Here is a 19,011-nt window from a genome sequence, read left to right on the forward strand (position 1 = left end):
CATACATGTAGATTAATGTAAATGACATAAACCTGAATCACTGCTTTATAATTAAAGAAAATGTAGTTTTTTTCTCTAAATGACAGGGCGAGTTTTATGCATACTCCAAGTGTCCCATGCACAATGATTTTAGACAACATCTTATAAAAGACAATTGAAAAAGACCAAATGCCCCCCCCCCCTAAAAAAATTGAATTGTTAACATCACAAAATGGAAATGATACCAAAATAAGTGCCATATTTGTTTCTAATGGGTTAGTTTACACCTTTATAGGACGAGGCATTACCTGTTCAGGTGATGGAAACAGGGATAAATTGATAATATTTATGATGGCACTTTACAAGGTACAAATGCTGGACGTTCATTGGTTGTATTTCAGTAGTTGTGTTTTTTTCATAAACATACTTTCGAATCCATTACATGTTAAAAATGATGCATATTTTGTGGAATGTCCACACTGACCGTGTCATCGTTTAACTGAATATATGTTTATCACTGTGTAATCATAAAGTATTGCCAACATATATTTTGAAAATATATCTCAAATCTGATAAAGACATTTCTTATTTGATATAAGAGAATGATTAAAATCAAATCGCTAGACGGAATGTTCAATGCAATATAACAACCTTCGTGGGACTTAACTATTTATTCCTTTCATTGTTCTATGGGTTATATAACAAGATACTTGCGTTGTTTCTTCGTGTAATTGAAGCGTATTTTCAGCCTTTAATACCAAAAGAAATGTTCCGGAAAATACAACGATCGTGATTAAAAGGATAATCCCAAACTTCAGGATATCTTTTACTAGCATTTTCTGCAGCGAATCGACGAACACCCCGGTAAACCTACAAGCAAGACGTAAATATATTATTATTTAAGGTTCATATGTTTGATCTTATCTACAGCGACTTCTATTGAAACAAGTATTGGTAAACTTAAGAACAACAACAACAATGCATTTTATTGATTTGAACAGTCAAGTTCATCATCATACATATTTTATTGACAGACATGAATACAATACAAATGTGTTGGCTATTATTGGTAATTAAGTTTTAAATGGAGGCTGAACTTAGTATATATTAGTTCTTACCGTCAAAGGGTACATACAGATTTGCAATATTATCATAGATTTCCTCGCTGTTATTAGTTGTTTAATGAAGTGTTTACAATGAATTGTTTAAATTATGCAAGAAATACAAACACGACAAAAGTTGACCAAAAATTTAGCAAAACATGCTACAACATAGTATAGACAAGTATAGAATTTTAGGCAAGGCAAAAGCTTCAGAGAATATTTCCCAAGGTTTAGCAGTGTATGCTTATTGGAAGAGCGTATCAATCTAACAAACGTATGGATACTTGGTCTGTTGTGAAAATACGAGTTTATGAAATGTTTCTGAAATGTAAATGAATTGGAAATATCAAAACAAAATGGAATTCGACTTTTACGTCAATTTTATCACACAATAACCACAAGCACTGGTTTCTATTTACTCTGTTTCTGACATTGTTTACCAACATCAATATTGAGCTGACTAGACGAAAGACGTAATCGAGTTAGAACAGTTCTAAACTTACTAAGAAGATTATCTATGTACCTTTCAAAATCGAAAGATCTTTTTTAAATCTTTATATAAAAACATCAAGATTGTTTGAAAATATCAAGCACCCTTTCTTTCATCTGTTTACACAATCCGAATTGTGAAACACACGTGAAAATACATTGTTGTTTTGTAATGTTTGTTATGGAACATGTATGAGGGGATCACGTAAGGGGACAAGGGGATAATGTAGATGTACATATACTTTATTCATTATGGAATATGTATGAAGGGATCGCGTAATATGACCAGGGGGTCATTTAGATGTTCATACGAGAGATGATAAAAAATTAACGGGACTGGGACTGTCAGTTGAAGAATTTTCAACCTTTCATTAAATGTTATATATCACAATTAATCGGAAAACAATACCTTAACCTGATGCTATATCTAATCTGATTACGCAAATAGCTTGTCCGTAACAGCGAATTCAAAAAGCATGATAACGCACATCCGGCGCAGTGCGTAAATTTGCGCTGGCATCTGGAACTTTATGATTTGTATATTTGACAATATGGAACATTTAGATTTCAAAATATGTCAAAACGTCAGGAGCCATATCTTTGACGTTGTCAGGAAAAAAAATGACTTCATTCAAACCATATTTATATTGGCAATAACTTTTCAAACGTCACTTGTTACAGAATTCCTCGCGTTAAAACTATGCTATGCATACATGTTTGGAACTGTAAAAACTAGATATGTGTCCATAGGACACGGGTGCCCCAACGGGTGCCCTCACTGTTTTGTCAATCTTATGACTCTAGGTCAAATATATTTTGGGTACATGTGCCACAAGTTGAAAGCTAAAAATCTTTTACTAAGTAAAGGGCAAGAACTTTAAGTAAAGGGCAAGAACTTTACAAATACTGAATAAATCCACAAGCAAACCCAATGTGCAAAAGTACACACGCTGACCAACATTCTTTTAAACGTTCAGGCCTACAGGTCAAACACTTTTTGAGCTATGCATGAACAAATTGAAGATTGTAAATTTATACTAAGTCAAAGGCAATAACTGTAACAAAACTGAAAACAAGAATGCATTTGTGAAAAAATGCTATGCCACCACATTTAAATAACAGTACATATTTTTGTTACTATACAATTCAACTTTGCCTAATGCAGTTGTGTCTAGTGAATTAGAATAAATGTCATATTTCAGCATTCCAAATCATTAGACACATGTACAGATTTGTCTAATATTAAGATACAAAGGCCATAGTGCAATAATTGATTTAAAAATAAAAGATTTTTTTCTTGACACAAAATATGTATTAACTGTATAACATAGCTGTATTAAAATTTGAAATGTAGGTACAGTTACTATTCCTTAAAAAAAGAATAAAGATCAACAAGGCAAAGACAACGTTCACAGGACGCAGCCCCCACCACTTCCCCCCATCAGACCCACGTATGACACCCAGAAGATACCCAACAAAAACCTGGAGTGGACATAAGGGCGGCGAAAGGAAAGGGACATGTATGAAATGATATAACTAATACGGGCCCATATTGGAATTAAAGGGATAAGGGCTGTAAAGGTGAAAAGGGAAGGGGGTAAAAATGGGAGGGGGTGAGAAAATACCTACCGTACATAACAATCCAACAAGGCAGACATCACAAAACATGTAATCATTCAAAAACAAGTAACAATACAGACATGAAAAACACGTAGAGGGGTACCGCCTTGGAACGGTCAGTGGTACTTAAAATATGATAAACAAGATCAACAAGGAAAGGTGGCATTCAATGAACGCAGCCCCCACTCGACCCAGCAACAAGCGCCAGCGGCAAGGAGCCCAGACACTGGGGAATTTAAATAACATCTTTTCAATTTAACATTACCAATTTCTTAAAACATAATCTTTATTATAAACACGATGGAATCATCATGTCCTTATAATGTGCTCCAATTGTTTCATTTAATATCTCTACAAAACTCACAACTGTCTTGCTAGAGTTGCGTGCATTGAACGCCGGCTTTCCTTGTTGATCTTGTTTATCATATTTTATTACCTGAATCAATTCATAAATATCTCTGAAAATCAATACCTTTAGGCTAACTCAAAGCTATTGAACATTTTACATAAAAATTTCATAACATGTATTAGACATTCCAATGTAGGTTGTTTCCTTTTTCACAAAAAGATTTTTAAGATTTTACTACAATGTATATGTATATAATGAAATCAATGACCCCGGGACAGGGCCAATTTTGACACCAGGACAATAATCTTGGTAGACGTCTACTACCGAGTGTTTTATGCAAACATAAATTTTGTATCAATTTTGTATCTAATCTGTCCAAATGCCATTTTATTTATAAAAAGAAACACAATGTCCGCCATTTTTTTTTTGTTTTGACGAGACGTAACAATTGTGGCGCAACCGTTTTACGCGTTGTTTATTTTCATGAAAACAATTAATTTCGATAGAAACTTCAATATTGTCAAAAAGCTTATTTTCCGCAAGTATCCTTTTGGTGAGCAACTCACCGTCGAGTAAAGGAACCAAATAAGTCTAGAAAACGGTCCACTTCGAGGAAAGAAGCAAGTCTTAGAGAGGTCCGTTTCCCAAGTAAAAAGCAATAGGGCGCAGCAAGTCTTACTTGTGCATCATGTCTAAAGAGCGCAACAAGTTTGAGGAGCACAGCAAGTTTAAGGAGCGGAGCAGGTTAAAGGAGCGCTGCCAGTCAAGGAGTGCAGCACGTCTAATACTGCAGCAGGTTCAAGGAGTGCAGCAAGTATAAGGAGTGTAGCAAGTCTAATTCTGCAGCAAGTATAAGGAGCGCAGTAAGTCCGAGGAGTGCATCAAATCTTAACTAATTGTCACAAGTACCGATTGGAATATCGATAAATATCACATAGGAGAAACTATAACTTGAAAATTGGGGGCTCGACCGGGATCACTTTGAAAAGATTTTGATAAACTGAGCAATATGTATTACGACGAATAGCTAAAAATTGCAGAAAAGCTAAGATTTAAAAATGTTACTCCGAGAGAAAGAAGAGTGCATAGCCAGAGGGGGAAGCGCCCGAAGGCGTGAAGAAGAAATAAGACAGATAGAAATAAGTTTTGAGCTCAAGATGAAGGAAAAAAATTCAGATATAGCGGATCGAACCAGCAAAATAACAACTAGTGATAGAAGCAAGTCACTCAGACCAAGAATACCTTAGTTCAGAGAAGCAAACGACAATATAGATCCATTTCTAGAAAGATTTGAGAGACATGTCATCAGCCATTACTGGGAAAAGACATTTGGGTCGTGAGTTTAAGCTGATTACTATCAGGCCAAGTTCTAGAAGTATTTACACGTTTGTCTACTGTAGAAGCCAACGAGTATGACACTTTGAATAGGGTTATTCTGAAACGATACCAGTTGACTGAAGAGGGTTTCAGTGTGAAGTTCAGGCAGAGCAGACCACTTCCTGGTTATTTCACAAGAAGGGAAGATATGGTGGGTGAAGAGCAGACCTGTCATGGAATAAGCGAGCTTTTAATCAAGGAACAGTTTATCGAACCACTCTTCTCAAACAATAGCAGCTTGGCAAAAGATCATACCAGAGACATCAGGCAAAGTAACAGAGAACAGAAATGAATATGTCAATATTTATGACATGCCATAAAATTTTAGCCAGAGTATGCCGACAGGAAAACGGAAGCCGGGCACCGAAGGTGTGCTTTATTTGCAATAAGATTGGGCATATTGCAAAAGATTGTAGACAGACAAAAGCAGAAGGTGTAAAATGGAACCACAACAATGCATCGTATGTGCCAAAACAAACATTAATGCTCTCGAGAAGAGAAGAACACTAACAAACGAGTGGAGGGACTGTGCCGATACTCGCGGGGACTTGTAGAATTGATTTATTGGAAGAAGAAATAAATCTAAAATCAAAAGAGGGTTTTGTCGGTACAAACGCAGTAAAACTATTGAGAGACCTGGATGTGAGTTAGCGGCTGTGAAGAAGAATTTGTGATGACAATTGACGAAGATGCTAAAGTTGTACTTTTGGCGAAAATATGGGTAGATACGCCGTTCCATGTTGGGGAGTGTGTTAGAGGCAGTGATGCTTCAGTCATTTATATGCGACTTCTTATTCTCAGATCCCCTTTCAAAATTCCATTTTATTTAGTTCCGCCCATTGTTTTCTCGTTTAGGGCACATGCATTCCTTTACTTGGGGACCATACACCGCTTTTCATGGAATGGCACTGCTGTGTCACATTGAAGATTCTATTATAACCGCCGTATGAACACATGTGCGAATGTTTCTAAATTCAAAATTTCATTTTTTTCGTGTTTAAATAATGAATTCTGCTTAAGCCGGTGCTAGGGGGCGTGGACGGTAACTTCCACTTTCCAGTTCCGGTCATGAATAGGCTCAATCAAACCGAGCCTGCAACATTTTCAATTTTGCCGTGTAGGGCTTTCTTATGGGGTTTTGATTTTCTCTATTTTAATGATCGGTTATGTTGCCGGAGTACTTGATAGGCCTGATCCTGAATGGAGACAGAAGAACAGACCGTCCAACCAAAGCTTTGCCTGTTCTGATACCGTCCTGCGAAACTGAATCTGACATGGAGAAATAAAAGGACTCCTAGAAAGATGACTCCTAATTTAAAAAGGTTTGGGAATAAGCAGACAAGCCAGATTAGATGCAATCCAAAAATGAGGACCAATATTGGAATTAAAGGGATAAGGTATGTACGGGTGAAAAGGGGAAGGGGAAATGGGAGGAGTGAAAAAAATACTTACCGTAAACGACAATCAAACAAAGCAGACATCATAAAACATGTAAACATTCAATACATACATGGAAAACACATGAAGGAATGCAGAAGGGTACTGCCTTGGAACGGTCATTGATAGTTAAACCACTCGGGAGTTTCAACCGGTTTAAGGCGCGCCAGACTTTTAAAGCAACTATAAAAAAGCATTTTATTGATATTTTCAATTCTTTAAATGTTTTCTTTTCATACAATACTGAAATATAAATCTCACATACACTAACGCCACGGATTTGATCCATATCAGTATCCTTATCAGTTAATAAATATTTTGGCAAAAGGGCGCCAATCCGTAGGCAGCGTAATGGCGTCACCCTAAATAAACAACTCATTCATAAATGTGCTAGAATGACGTTATTTCAAACATACAAGAATGATTTATCAAACACTGATGTAAACACAATACAAGCCAGTCTGGGACGTGAGGGTTTTGTAAAAATACTTTTTTTTCTTATTATATATTTTGTTTACGAATTTCTATATCATAACAGTAGGGTGCGAAATCAAACAGCGTAATATTAAAATCGGCACCGGAAGGTATCTTTCTTATTTTATCTTCTTAGAATTGGAATAATATCATCTTAGTGGTGTTTATCGGCTGTTTAACACTGGTTTGGAGTTTCGATGCGTAGGAATCGACCACGAAGGCCGTAGGCCAGATTATTTCTTAAGCACAATGTCCGCCATTATGTTTTTTTATGTGACGTCAGAATTGTTGCGTTCTATCCGGTTCGCGCGCGTTTGTATTTAAATAAAATTATGCAACCCACCGTCAAGTGAAGTAACCAAATAAAGAAGCAAGCATAGAAAACGGTCTGCTTTCTAGTGAAGAATTAAGCCATAACAACGGCTCGCTTCCAAGGAAAGAAGCAAGTCTAAGAGTGGTTTGCTTTCACGGAAAGAAGTAAGTCTAAGAAGCGCAGCACGTCTAACTTGTGCAGGAAGTCTTAAGGAGCGCAGCAAGTAAATGGAGCGCAACAAGTCTTAGGAACGCAACAAGTATATCATCTGTGCTGTTCATAACATGTTTTGAATTTCCAGCAAATTCAAGAATAAAGATAATGGTATAGAGAAAGAATTATTGTCAATGAAAAAGAGAAAAAAACTCTTTTTGCAGTCGATGCAACATTTTCAAATAATGGTAAACGAATCGTGTTTGAAAAACTCCTCGATGTTATTACAAATTTTGGACAGGTATCAAATCTTAAACTGAATATGAATAAATCTACTGTATTAAGAGTGGGATCTCTTAAAGACACTTATTAAATTTTTGCAAAGATTAATACTTTCAATGACCATCTGAATCTGCAAAACACTAGGTACTAGGCATGACCTTTTCAAACAACAATTAAGAAAAACATAGGCTTTAATTTACAACGAAAACTTAATAGTTTCAAATATGTGTTTGAAACAATGGGAACACAGACAAGTTACTTAGGAAAAAAAAACACAATACTAAAAACTTTTGCACTACCAAAACATATTTGTCCATTTACTGTTTTGCCAAACCGTCTGATGATATATTAAAGAAAATAAAAAAAGACATGCATAATTTTATATGAAATAACAAACCAGAAAAAATTAAAAGATATATTAGAATTAGAATACAAAAATGGGGGGGCTTAAATTGATCAATATTAATTGTTTTTTAAATTCAATCAAAGGGGCAAGCTGAATATTTGAATGTGAAACAAATAATCAAGATATCAAAAATGTTTGTAAACACAATTCCTTTCTTATGGACATTCTTATTGCATGGCATAGTATCAATAACGACATATTAAATAAAACAGCTGGAAAACAAGTAATATGGAATAATTCTTAGATAAGGAATGGCAGTACCTATTTTATGTAAAAGATTGGGATGACAAAGGTATTAAATACATAGAACATTTTTTTGACTACAGACAAAAAGACGTCTACTCTTTTGAGCATTTTAAAGAATTATATTATTCAGAAAATAATGCAATTCTAAAGCTCCGCCAAATCATCACAAGCAAAAATCCTGATATAAATTAGTGAAACATAAAATAAATTACTATACACAAACCAAAAGCAAAAATCAAATCTGAAAGTAAATGGGAAAAGGTTTTGGAACATAATGATATGAAATGGAAATCAGTATATCAGTATATAGCCAAATTTCTAAAGCTACTATTGATACCAAAATAAGAACTTTTCAGTATTAATATTTCATGTGAATAATTCCAACGAATAAATAAATATGAAATTATCAAGTACGTACAAATTTGTGTGATTTTTGTAACATGCAGGCTGAAAGTATGGAAAATCTTTCTGGGAATGTCTTCATGTTCAAGTTATGCGGAATAGACTAGAAAACTTTTTAAATATAAACGGGTTAACTATTCTTTTAAGCTTAAACAATAAGTTTGTATGTTGCAAAACAGTTGGAAAAGTAATGTAATAAATTTCATTTTATGCTACCGCAGCACCTGCGATGCGGTGGCATATAGCGATTCACCTGTGTGTGTGTGTGTGTGGTGTGTGCGCGTGCGTGTGTGTGCGTTGATGCGTGCGTTCGTGTGTGCGTGTGCACGTGTGTGTGTGCGTGTGCGCGCGTGTGTGTGTGTGTGTGTGATTATATAGATTATATAGTGAACTTAAAAAACTTCTTGAATGTGAAAAACCACAAGTCCAATTTGAATCAAACATGGCAGGACTGATCCTTGGGTGTAGGGTTTTCAAAGTTGTTCAAAGAATTTCATTCCATGCAGAAATCTGGTTGCCATGGCAACCAAACGGAATTATAAGAATTAATTTAAAAATCTTCTTGTAAAGACCCAAAAAGGCTTACAGAATAGATATTTTGCATAAGGCATCATCTGGTAGGCCTCTACCAAGATTGTTCAAATTATAGCCCTGGGGTAAAAATTGGCCCCGTCCTGGGGTTCATTAATTCTCATTATATGTACATATAGTAAAAACTAAAATACCTTCTTGTCTGAAAATACAAGGCTTAGAGCTTTGATATTTGGTATATGATATCATCTAAAGGTACTCTACCAAAGATATTCAAATTTTGCCTCTAGCGACAAAATTAGCCCCTCCCCGGGGGTCAAAGGTTTTTCTTTTATGTATATAGTAAAAACTTAAACACTCATCTTCTCGAAATTGACAAAGGCTAGAGGTTAGATATTTTACGTGAAACATTGTGTAGTGAACCTCTAGCAAGATTGTTCAAATTATAGCCCTTGGGTCAAAATTGGCCCCGCCCCAGGGTCATTGATTTTCACTGTGTACATATAGTAAAAAAAATAAATATCTTATTTTCTGAAGGTACAAGGCTTAGAGCTATGATATTTGGTATATGATATCATCCATAGGTACTCTACCAAAGTTGTTCAAATTTTGCCTCTAGTGTCAAAATTTGACCTGCCCCGGGGGTCCTAGGTTTTTCTTATATGTTTATAGTAAGAACTTAAAAGAATTAGCCTCTCTAAATTGACAGGCTAGAGGTTAGATACTTTGCATGAAACATTGTGTAGTGAACCTCTAGCATAATTGTTCAAATTATAGTTCCGTGTGTCATTGATTTTCAGTCACTTATGATGTACTTAAAGTAAAAATTTAATTTTTTTTGCCTGAAGGTACAAGATTATGAGCTTTGATATTTTTTATATTTTGGGTACTCTACCAAAGTTATTTTGATTATGCCTCTAGTGTTAAAATTGCCTTGCCACAGAGGCGATAGTTTTTCTTATATGTATATAGTAAAAACTTGAAAAATCTTCCTCTCTGAATTGACAAAGGTTAGAGGTTAGATATTTGGCATGATACTTTGTGTAGTGAACTTCTACCAAGATTGTTCAAATTACGGCCCTGGGGTCAGACTTAGCCCCTCCCCAGGGGTTATCATTTTCACTTTGTACATGAAAATTAAAAAAATCTTATTGTCTGAAGGTAAAAGGCTTAGAGCTTTGATGTTTGCTTTATAATATCATCCATAGGTCATCTACCAAAGTTGTTCAAATTTTGCCCCTGGTGTCAAAATTGGCCCTGCCCGGGGGCATTTATTTTCATTATGTACACATAGTAGAAGCAGAAACATAAACAAATGTTTTCTGAATTGATTGGAGAAAGCTACAGCTGAGATATTTGACATGAAATGTTGTTTGGTGGACCCGTATCAAGATTGTTTGAATTAAACCCTTGGATCAAAATTTTGTCTTGTCCAAGGGGACAGTGATCTACTTTCTTGTCTTTTGATGTACAGCCATGAAATTTGGACTATGTGCACATTTTTATTTGTAACATTGAACTTTTATATCAGGTGACCTAGACTTTGATGATGTGACCTACTTTTTTGTCCTTTAATGTGCAGCTATGAAATTTGAACCATGTGCACAAATTAAGGTGTAAAGTGAACTTTAATATCAGCTGGCATAGATTTTGACAAAGTGTCTTACTGTGTTGTCCTTTGATGCACAGTCACGGAATTTTGGCCATGTGAAATATGACCTTCACCACAAAATTCAACTAGACTCAACTGCATTGATAGATTCCTACTCTGATCTCTTATTTGAATAACAACAGATTTAACCACTATTCTAATAATAAGAATTAGGTAGGTCAGTGATGTGTGCATTATGGCAATCTTCATTTGTATAGAAACAAAAAAAATATTTGTTCCTACATTACTATTTAGTGTTGTTTTAATGCGGTGGCATAACACTTTTCTCAAATGCAATCTTGTTTATCAAATGAAATCTTATCTTTTTCAACAGAATAATAAACAAAAGATACCTTTTTTAAATATTTCTTGTCATATCTAAAACTTAGAATTACTTTTGTAAATGAAATTGCAATTATTTAAAATAAGGTTCAATACCACCTTAATAAATGGTCTTTTTTAAAAATTTTAGTACGTACTCTTTACCCCAAAATTAAAAACATTAACTTTTATTAAGATTTAATGACAAACTTTAAATATGCGTTTTACGAAACATGGGTGTGATTTCCTTTTCACACCTCACTTCTTGTTTTTACTTTCACCTTTCTACTTTTTTATTTATGAAAGATTTACAAAAGCTATGGCATAAGTTAAATTTAAATTAGAGAAAACATTCACTAAAAACAAAATATGATATGATTTCATATTATCATGAAACGATGTGAAAAGAATGTATGTGAAATTTATGTACATATATGTCATAAAGGTATAATAAAATATGATATTTGTAACAAGGTCTTGCTGTTGATTACTGCTGTCAAAGGGGACGATTTTGTTACAGTTTATTTAAAATGTAATCAATGTGTTTGAGAATTTCTCAATACCAATAATTGTGAATTAATTAAATCAACAAATACTTAAAATGCATACGAAGGGGGTGATAAGATGCTAACACATCCTTTAAATTCTGATACCGCAAACACTTTATCAACCGGTATTTTGAACAAATAAGACTCATGTAAAACAAACAAGACTTACTTCTTGCGTTCCTTACTTTAGTAGATATATAATCTACATAAGTGCAACGAATATAACTAATGACTTTTTTTATAATTGACCATCATGTTTAAACATGTTAATTCTGATGATGTGTTTGAAACTTAAAGTGACATTATGCATATTTTTCACTATCAAGCCGGTATAAGTAAGTTGTATATTTCAAAAGATTAACTATTTTAATGGCTATTGAAAAATCATTGATAATTAGATAATAAACAAATGTTTAAAATAAATTATAAAAAACTACCCAAACATCTCTCACTATTTTTATGAAATGGCAGATAGTTTATAATAAGAATATTTATTGACATTTTTGTGGGGAGTATCGAGGTTATACCTTACTCAGGTGCCATTTATTCTTACATGAAAACAAAGACTTGACAAAATTTAAAGTTATTATTGTTGTAAAACTGAAAAATTATCTGACACTGACAGGAAATTAAACACGTAACTCTCAATTACAAGAAAGATACTCAACCACGTTGTTAAAAAGGAAAAACTGTTGGAAATGTCTTGTACTAAATCAATAATTACTGAGGCATTTTAGAGTTCCCTAATAAGTTTTAACTGTTTTATATACCTTTCCCTAAATATTTAAAATAATTTTATAATAAATATTGTGTTTTTTATATTTATCTTTTTTGGGTGAATATTATCTTCAGACTCTAACAATACTGTTAAACAAAGAAAGTGTTGAATTGCAGAAAGGATTGATTTTTTTGAACAACCAACAATAAACATGTACAAAATGAGAATTAATGACAAAGACAAGCCTGTTATTTTCATTCAAGACACATGTCAATTTGACTTCTATTTACCATTTCCTTGCAAACTATTTCAAAGTAACTAGATTATCTTCATATCTTGACAAAACCATCTTTCATTTTTAAGATAAACTCAAAAAGTGTAGACTAAAACGTGAACAATGAAAATCATGAAAAAATTGGGCGGCATAGATGTTCCTGCTGATTTTGGACTTCAAAAGTTAATAAAATTCTATAAAATGAGTAAACTTGTGGTTTAATAGAAATGAAATTTATATATATATAATTATACAAATGCCATTGCATCTGTTTATTTAGGGACGCTAACATACAATATGAAGATAAGTTCCAACATGTGTTCAAAAGGGTTAGAAAGCATCGGTCAAACCTTTGCTCACAACAGCTAGTCCAATTGTTTGTGCAAATATCAGCGTTTACTGGGTTAGAAATAGCACTGTTGAACTCTAAGACATAGAACATTAAGTTATCAGTGATCAAAGAGCAACTGGCAGCCTATTGTAAGTGGATATTGAATTTTATGAACAACAATTAAAGAAACTGCACGAATGTGAACATGCATTTACTGTAGGAAAAATCAGGTTAGCTTGACCTTGTGATTTATTTTAAAAATGAAATGTTGTAAGAAATATTGTATGAAATACTACATGAAAGGTCAAATCAAGAATTCCGTCAACAATCAAAGAGCCACACAGCAGCCTACAAGTCGCCAAAAGAACAAAGAAAGATATTTACACATTACAGACGGCACTTGAATTTCACAAGATTCAAGATTTTATTTTCAAAACACCAGAAGGTCATAGACCCATGTGGCCAACATTTACATACTATATATGGCTACAGCAATTTAACATTTAATAATAATAATTACATATTCAAACATGCATACATACATACATTACATACATATATATATATATACATAAGTACGCTCATAAATTTGCATATATACCATCTGCACATATGTATACACATATATTTTCGCATATGTATAAGCACTGCTACATGCAACCCGTTTTTTTAATAATATTGATATGCTCCAACATTTTTTTTGTAACATAATAGACAGAATAAACATTTTTAATATTCAATACACTTGTATGTGCATATACAGCATAGTGCAGTAAAGTAAGTAGTAGTAAGAAAAATGATTCCATATCTAGTCACAACTTGCTCGAAAACGAAAGTGGAAAGTTGGTGACCAATATGGATTTTATTTCAAAAATTTTAAATCATAAATGTAAAATGTCAATCGGGCATAAAATAAATACGAATTCTTATTCCATTTCCAGTCAAAACTTGCACAAAAGCGAAACTAGCAAGTTGATTGACATATGGATTTACTATAATTGTACATAATGAGATTACATTTTACAAAGCTAAGTGATAAACAATAAAGCATATAAGAGTCCTACTAACAAAATTCACATCATTACATCTTGAAAATCAGTTTAAGAATTGTTATCTCTGTAAAGTTCGTTTGTTCTTAATGTAAATGCTTTTTTTACATATGTACTTAAATTTCTTATGACACGCTTACATTCTGTAGTAATTAATTCAAGAAATTTTTGCATATTTGGTCGTCTGTAATAATAGACTGGTACAAATTGTCTTCTCAAATCATTATATAAAACACATTCTAAAACAAAATGATATTCGTCTTCTAATTTATCGCAAAAAGTACATTTCCGTTCATTTACTGGAGTGCTAACAGGTCTAGTCCATCGGCCACTTTCAATAAAAAGTCTATGTGATGATACGCGTAATCGTGATAAACAAACACGGAATTTTTTAACGTTTACCAAATCAAGATATGGTTGAAATCTGTGGTTTAAAATGTATTTATAAAACAAAGCTCTACTTGAGTTATTTAGTCTACCAGACCAGTTTTGTAAAAACTGATCCTTTAATCTTTGTTTCACATTATATAAAAACAGTTCAGAGTCTCCAACAGTCTGAAATAACCATACTTCATAAAAACCAAGAGTACATAATAAATCTTTCAATAATGAACACCAATTTATTCTGTTTGGGTTTTCAATAATATCTTGTTTCAACATTAAATACACCTTCTTAATATATTTGTTTTCATCTGTAGTCAACAATTTTATCCAAAATTTTATAATGTTATAATATCTCATATTTTGCAAAGGCATTCTTCCTAATTCACCATATATAAAGTCGTTTTGTGTGTTTTTCTTTACTCCTAATAGTCTTTTGCAAAATTGCATATGTAAACGTTCTACGGCCTTGCCTTGATTAAAACCCCATACTTCACTTCCATAATTTAAAATAGGTAATATCATTTTATCGAAAAGATCCAATTTATGCCTTACAGATATATCTGTGAATTTATATAAATATTTATCCATTTTGAAAATACCCTTTAGTGCTTGCCCAGCAATTGTATTTTGTGCTTCAGAAAAAGAACCACCTGTTGTGAAAACAATACCAAGATAAACAAATTTACTAACAATTTCAACCATATTACCATTATAATAAAAAGTGACATTTGCGGGTAAACGTCCGCCTTTTCTAAACACCATTACTTTGGTTTTGGCAGTATTAACTATCATTTTCCATTTCTTACAGTAATTTAGTAATAGATCTAAACCATTTTGTAATTCTAAACTATTATTTGCAAATATAACAATATCATCAGCATACAGTATCAAAAACATTTTAAACATATTAACATCAATACCTTCTATTAAATGAAACAAGATACATGGCTTGTTTCATTTAATCCTTCTAAATCTGAGTCTTTATTAGTCTCTAGAAAGAGATATCCAAATCAACACCCAGAACTACAAATGAATAATCAGACTATTACTGAAGTTTCCGACCACAAACATCTTGGAGTTTTAATTTCGAATAACTGCACATGGCACTCACATATAGATTATATAACAAATAAAGCATGGAATAGGGTAAATATTATGAGAAAACTTAAATTTCGCCTAGATAAAAAATCACTAGAGACAATCTACACTTCTTTCATTCGTCCATTACTTGAATATGCTGATGTTATATGGGGAAATGCTACAAATTTTGAATAAGACGAACTTAACAAAATCCAAAACGAATGTGCTCGTATTGCTTCCGGATGTACAAGACTTGTTTCACTCGAAAATCTTTCAAATGAAATAAACTGGGAATCTCTCGAAGAAAGACGATATATACATAGAATGATCTTACTTTTTAAAATTCAAAACGGACTAGCTCCAGATTATCTTTTCTCAATTCTCCCAACATCAACTAATAATAGGTACAACCTAAGAAATATTGACAATATTCCGGGAATATATGCAAGAACTACACTTTATTTTAACTCTTTTTTTTCCGACTGCAATAAGGGAATGGAATAATCTTCCACACGACGTCCGTAACCTTCCAACTATCACATCTTTTAAACAAAATTTAAAGAAAAACATACGTCACACGCCTAAGTATTACTTGTCTGGTGAAAGAAAACTTCAAATTCTTCATACAAGACTTCGAACAAAGTGTAGTTCTCTCTAAACTACCATTTGTTTTTTTGAAAAATAACTGCATCACCTTTATGTCTTTGCGGCCAAATAGAAAATAACTTTCATTTCTTCTTCGAATGTACACAATTTGACACAGCTCGACAAAAGTTACTTCGAAATTTAAATAACTTTGACATTGATTTAAATGTTCCTACTTTTAGGCAACCCAGACCTTTCTGACCAAACTAATGACATATTTTTTCACACGTACACACTTACATCCAAGAGACAAAAAGATTCATTTAACACCCAAACACTTAAACATTATATTCCTATACTTTATACCTCATTATTTATCTTTCTCCTTCTTCACTACTTTTCACCTTTCTGTGTTTCTTTTCAAATACTATTCTACTTTGTATGATAATATTTATTTGAATGTTAATTCAATCTATTGATATATTCATTCTAAATATATATTCATCCTAAATAAATGGAACATATACAATGTTTCTTAAAGCATTTGAATACATATCAATTTCTGTGTTTTCTTTTTCTCTAATATAAATTGTTTTCAAGATTTTTTATCTATATTATATTCATCTCAGATTATAAAATATGTAATTATTTAAGCGCCTATTACATGTCAATTACTCACTTAGGAGAAGAATTTAATAAGACATGTTGTCTTTCATTCTAATCCTGTTTTTTTAAGAATATTTGAATTGCATCTGTATATTGTGGACTATAACATGTATATATATTCTGAGAAATAAAATATGTTTAAACTAAACTAATACCTTCTAGACCCTTTTTAATAAACATATCTTCTATATCATTTATAAACATGGAAAATAGAAATGGTGAAAGACATTCACACTGTCTAACGCCTAAAACACATTCAAAACTATTACTTAACTCATTAAAACACTTAACTCTTGATTTAACACTCGAGTACACCGATCTAATAATATTTAAAATATTTCCTCTTATTCCAAGTTGTATCAATTTTGTCCATAGATTATCTCGATTAACATAATCAAATGCTTTACTAAAATCTATAAAAGCACAATATAATTGCTTACCACTATTAATAATATGATTAATAAGACCATGTAAAACAAAAATATTATCAACCGTGCCTAATTTTGACCTAAAACCCGCTTGAGCCTCTATATACACACCGTAGTTTTCTGCCCAGTTTTTTAACCGATTATTTAACAAACGTGTGAAAAGTTTACCTAATGTACTTAAAAGGGTTATGCCTCTGTAATTGTTTTCATCATTAATACTACCTTTTTTATGTAATGGAACAACAAATCCTTCTGACCAATTTTCTGGAAAATAACCTATTTCAAATATTCTGTTAAATAACTTCAACAAGATAGGGACTAATTTATGTTTACCATGCATAAATAATTCATTGATATATAAATCCGGGCCGCCGGCCTTATTTGGACTTAATTGATTAATAGCTTGCAATAAACTGTCTGTCGAAAATGGTATGTTTAATTCATTAAACATAATATTGAACTCATCTGTTTCATATCTGTTTATAAAATGCAAAATATCTTCATCTGGACTAAAAAAACGATCATCGGGATTATTTACCGATTTAAAATATTGTTCAAAAATATCAAGTGAAATATTTGTGTCACTAATACCAGCACATTTTTTTAACATTTTCCAATAAAGTTTTGCATTTGTGTATTTTGCATTGACTAGCTTTTCAGTTTCATATTTATCATATCTATATCTAGCATTTCTCAAACAAGATTTATACTCAGACCTGGCTTTAACCATACTCTGCCTATTTATGTCTGATCATTTCTATACAAATTTAAGGCCGCATAAAACAATCTGCGTTTCTCGTCACATTCTACAGAGTACCAGGACTGGCCCGAGTCAACACTATTAACAGAGACTATACGTTCTGTTCTACATTTAAATAAAGGGGTGACAACATCATCAACAATATTGGTGAATTCATTTAAACAAGAATCAATATCATTGTTACACATACAATTGTCAATATTCTGCATAAAAACATCAAATTTCGATTTAGTATCGTGTGCAGACAGCCGCTCTATATATTCTCCGGCCTTCTCATTACACCATGTATATTTATAATTTATATTCTCATTCTCATTTACATTATTTGTAAAATTTAAATTATCTGACTTTTTAAATATAAAAGAGAATTCAATTTCACAGTGATCGGACAGTATGTTTGGTTCTTTTACTATAAATGAATCGACATATTCGAATAAATCTAACAATGATGTCAAAATAAACAAAAATAGCCGTTACTGTATTAATCACGCAGAAGTAATTTTAAATTAGTGAAATATATTTGCAAACTCATTACTTGCACATACCATTTAAATCATCACTTGAATCTTGAATCCTATTACTTTTCTAAAATTCTTAATACATTTTTTAAAATATTTTATTCATCTGCATACATTCAAATTTGAACATATTGAACAATTTATTTGTTATACTGTTAAAGCTAGTATGCTCATTCAAACATAGAAATTAACAATTTTAATATTTTGTTAAGTAGTGTACATGGATATGGAATAGTCATACTATCGTGCCTTCTAACTATATTCGATTTGATTAAATAGATGGTTGTTAAAGAAATTGTAAAAAATGTCTATTTAGTATTCAGTAAACATTGTCACAATGTTAACTGTATGTAGTGTGTATGCCATTTTGCGCATATATCATTTTCAAAACGAGCTCATTCATGGAAACAAAAGTTTTAATAACCATGAGTTATCCATATTATTTATTATAACTCTCCGCCTTAAAAAAATCCGTTTAAATGGTGTGTATTATTCTACGTCAAATTTATCCATCTATCTTTTAGCGGGGGTTTAGAC

The 19,011-nt window shown here is 32.4% G+C and overlaps 1 protein-coding gene across 1 annotated transcript in view; it reads right to left on the reverse strand.

Moving 5' to 3' along the window:
* LOC132751593 (uncharacterized) overlaps nucleotides 1-19,011 on the reverse strand; it is a 55,100-nt gene that overhangs the window by 3,879 nt on the left and 32,210 nt on the right. The window contains exon 10 of the mRNA XM_060741781.1: nucleotides 694-849. Within this exon, the coding sequence (XP_060597764.1) occupies nucleotides 694-849 (156 nt within the window). The remainder of the gene's footprint in view (nucleotides 1-693; nucleotides 850-19,011) is intronic.

Source organism: Ruditapes philippinarum, unplaced genomic scaffold (assembly GCF_026571515.1).
Source record: "Ruditapes philippinarum isolate M1 unplaced genomic scaffold, ASM2657151v2 ctg904_1_1_1_1, whole genome shotgun sequence".
Lineage (NCBI taxonomy): Eukaryota > Metazoa > Mollusca > Bivalvia > Venerida > Veneridae > Ruditapes > Ruditapes philippinarum.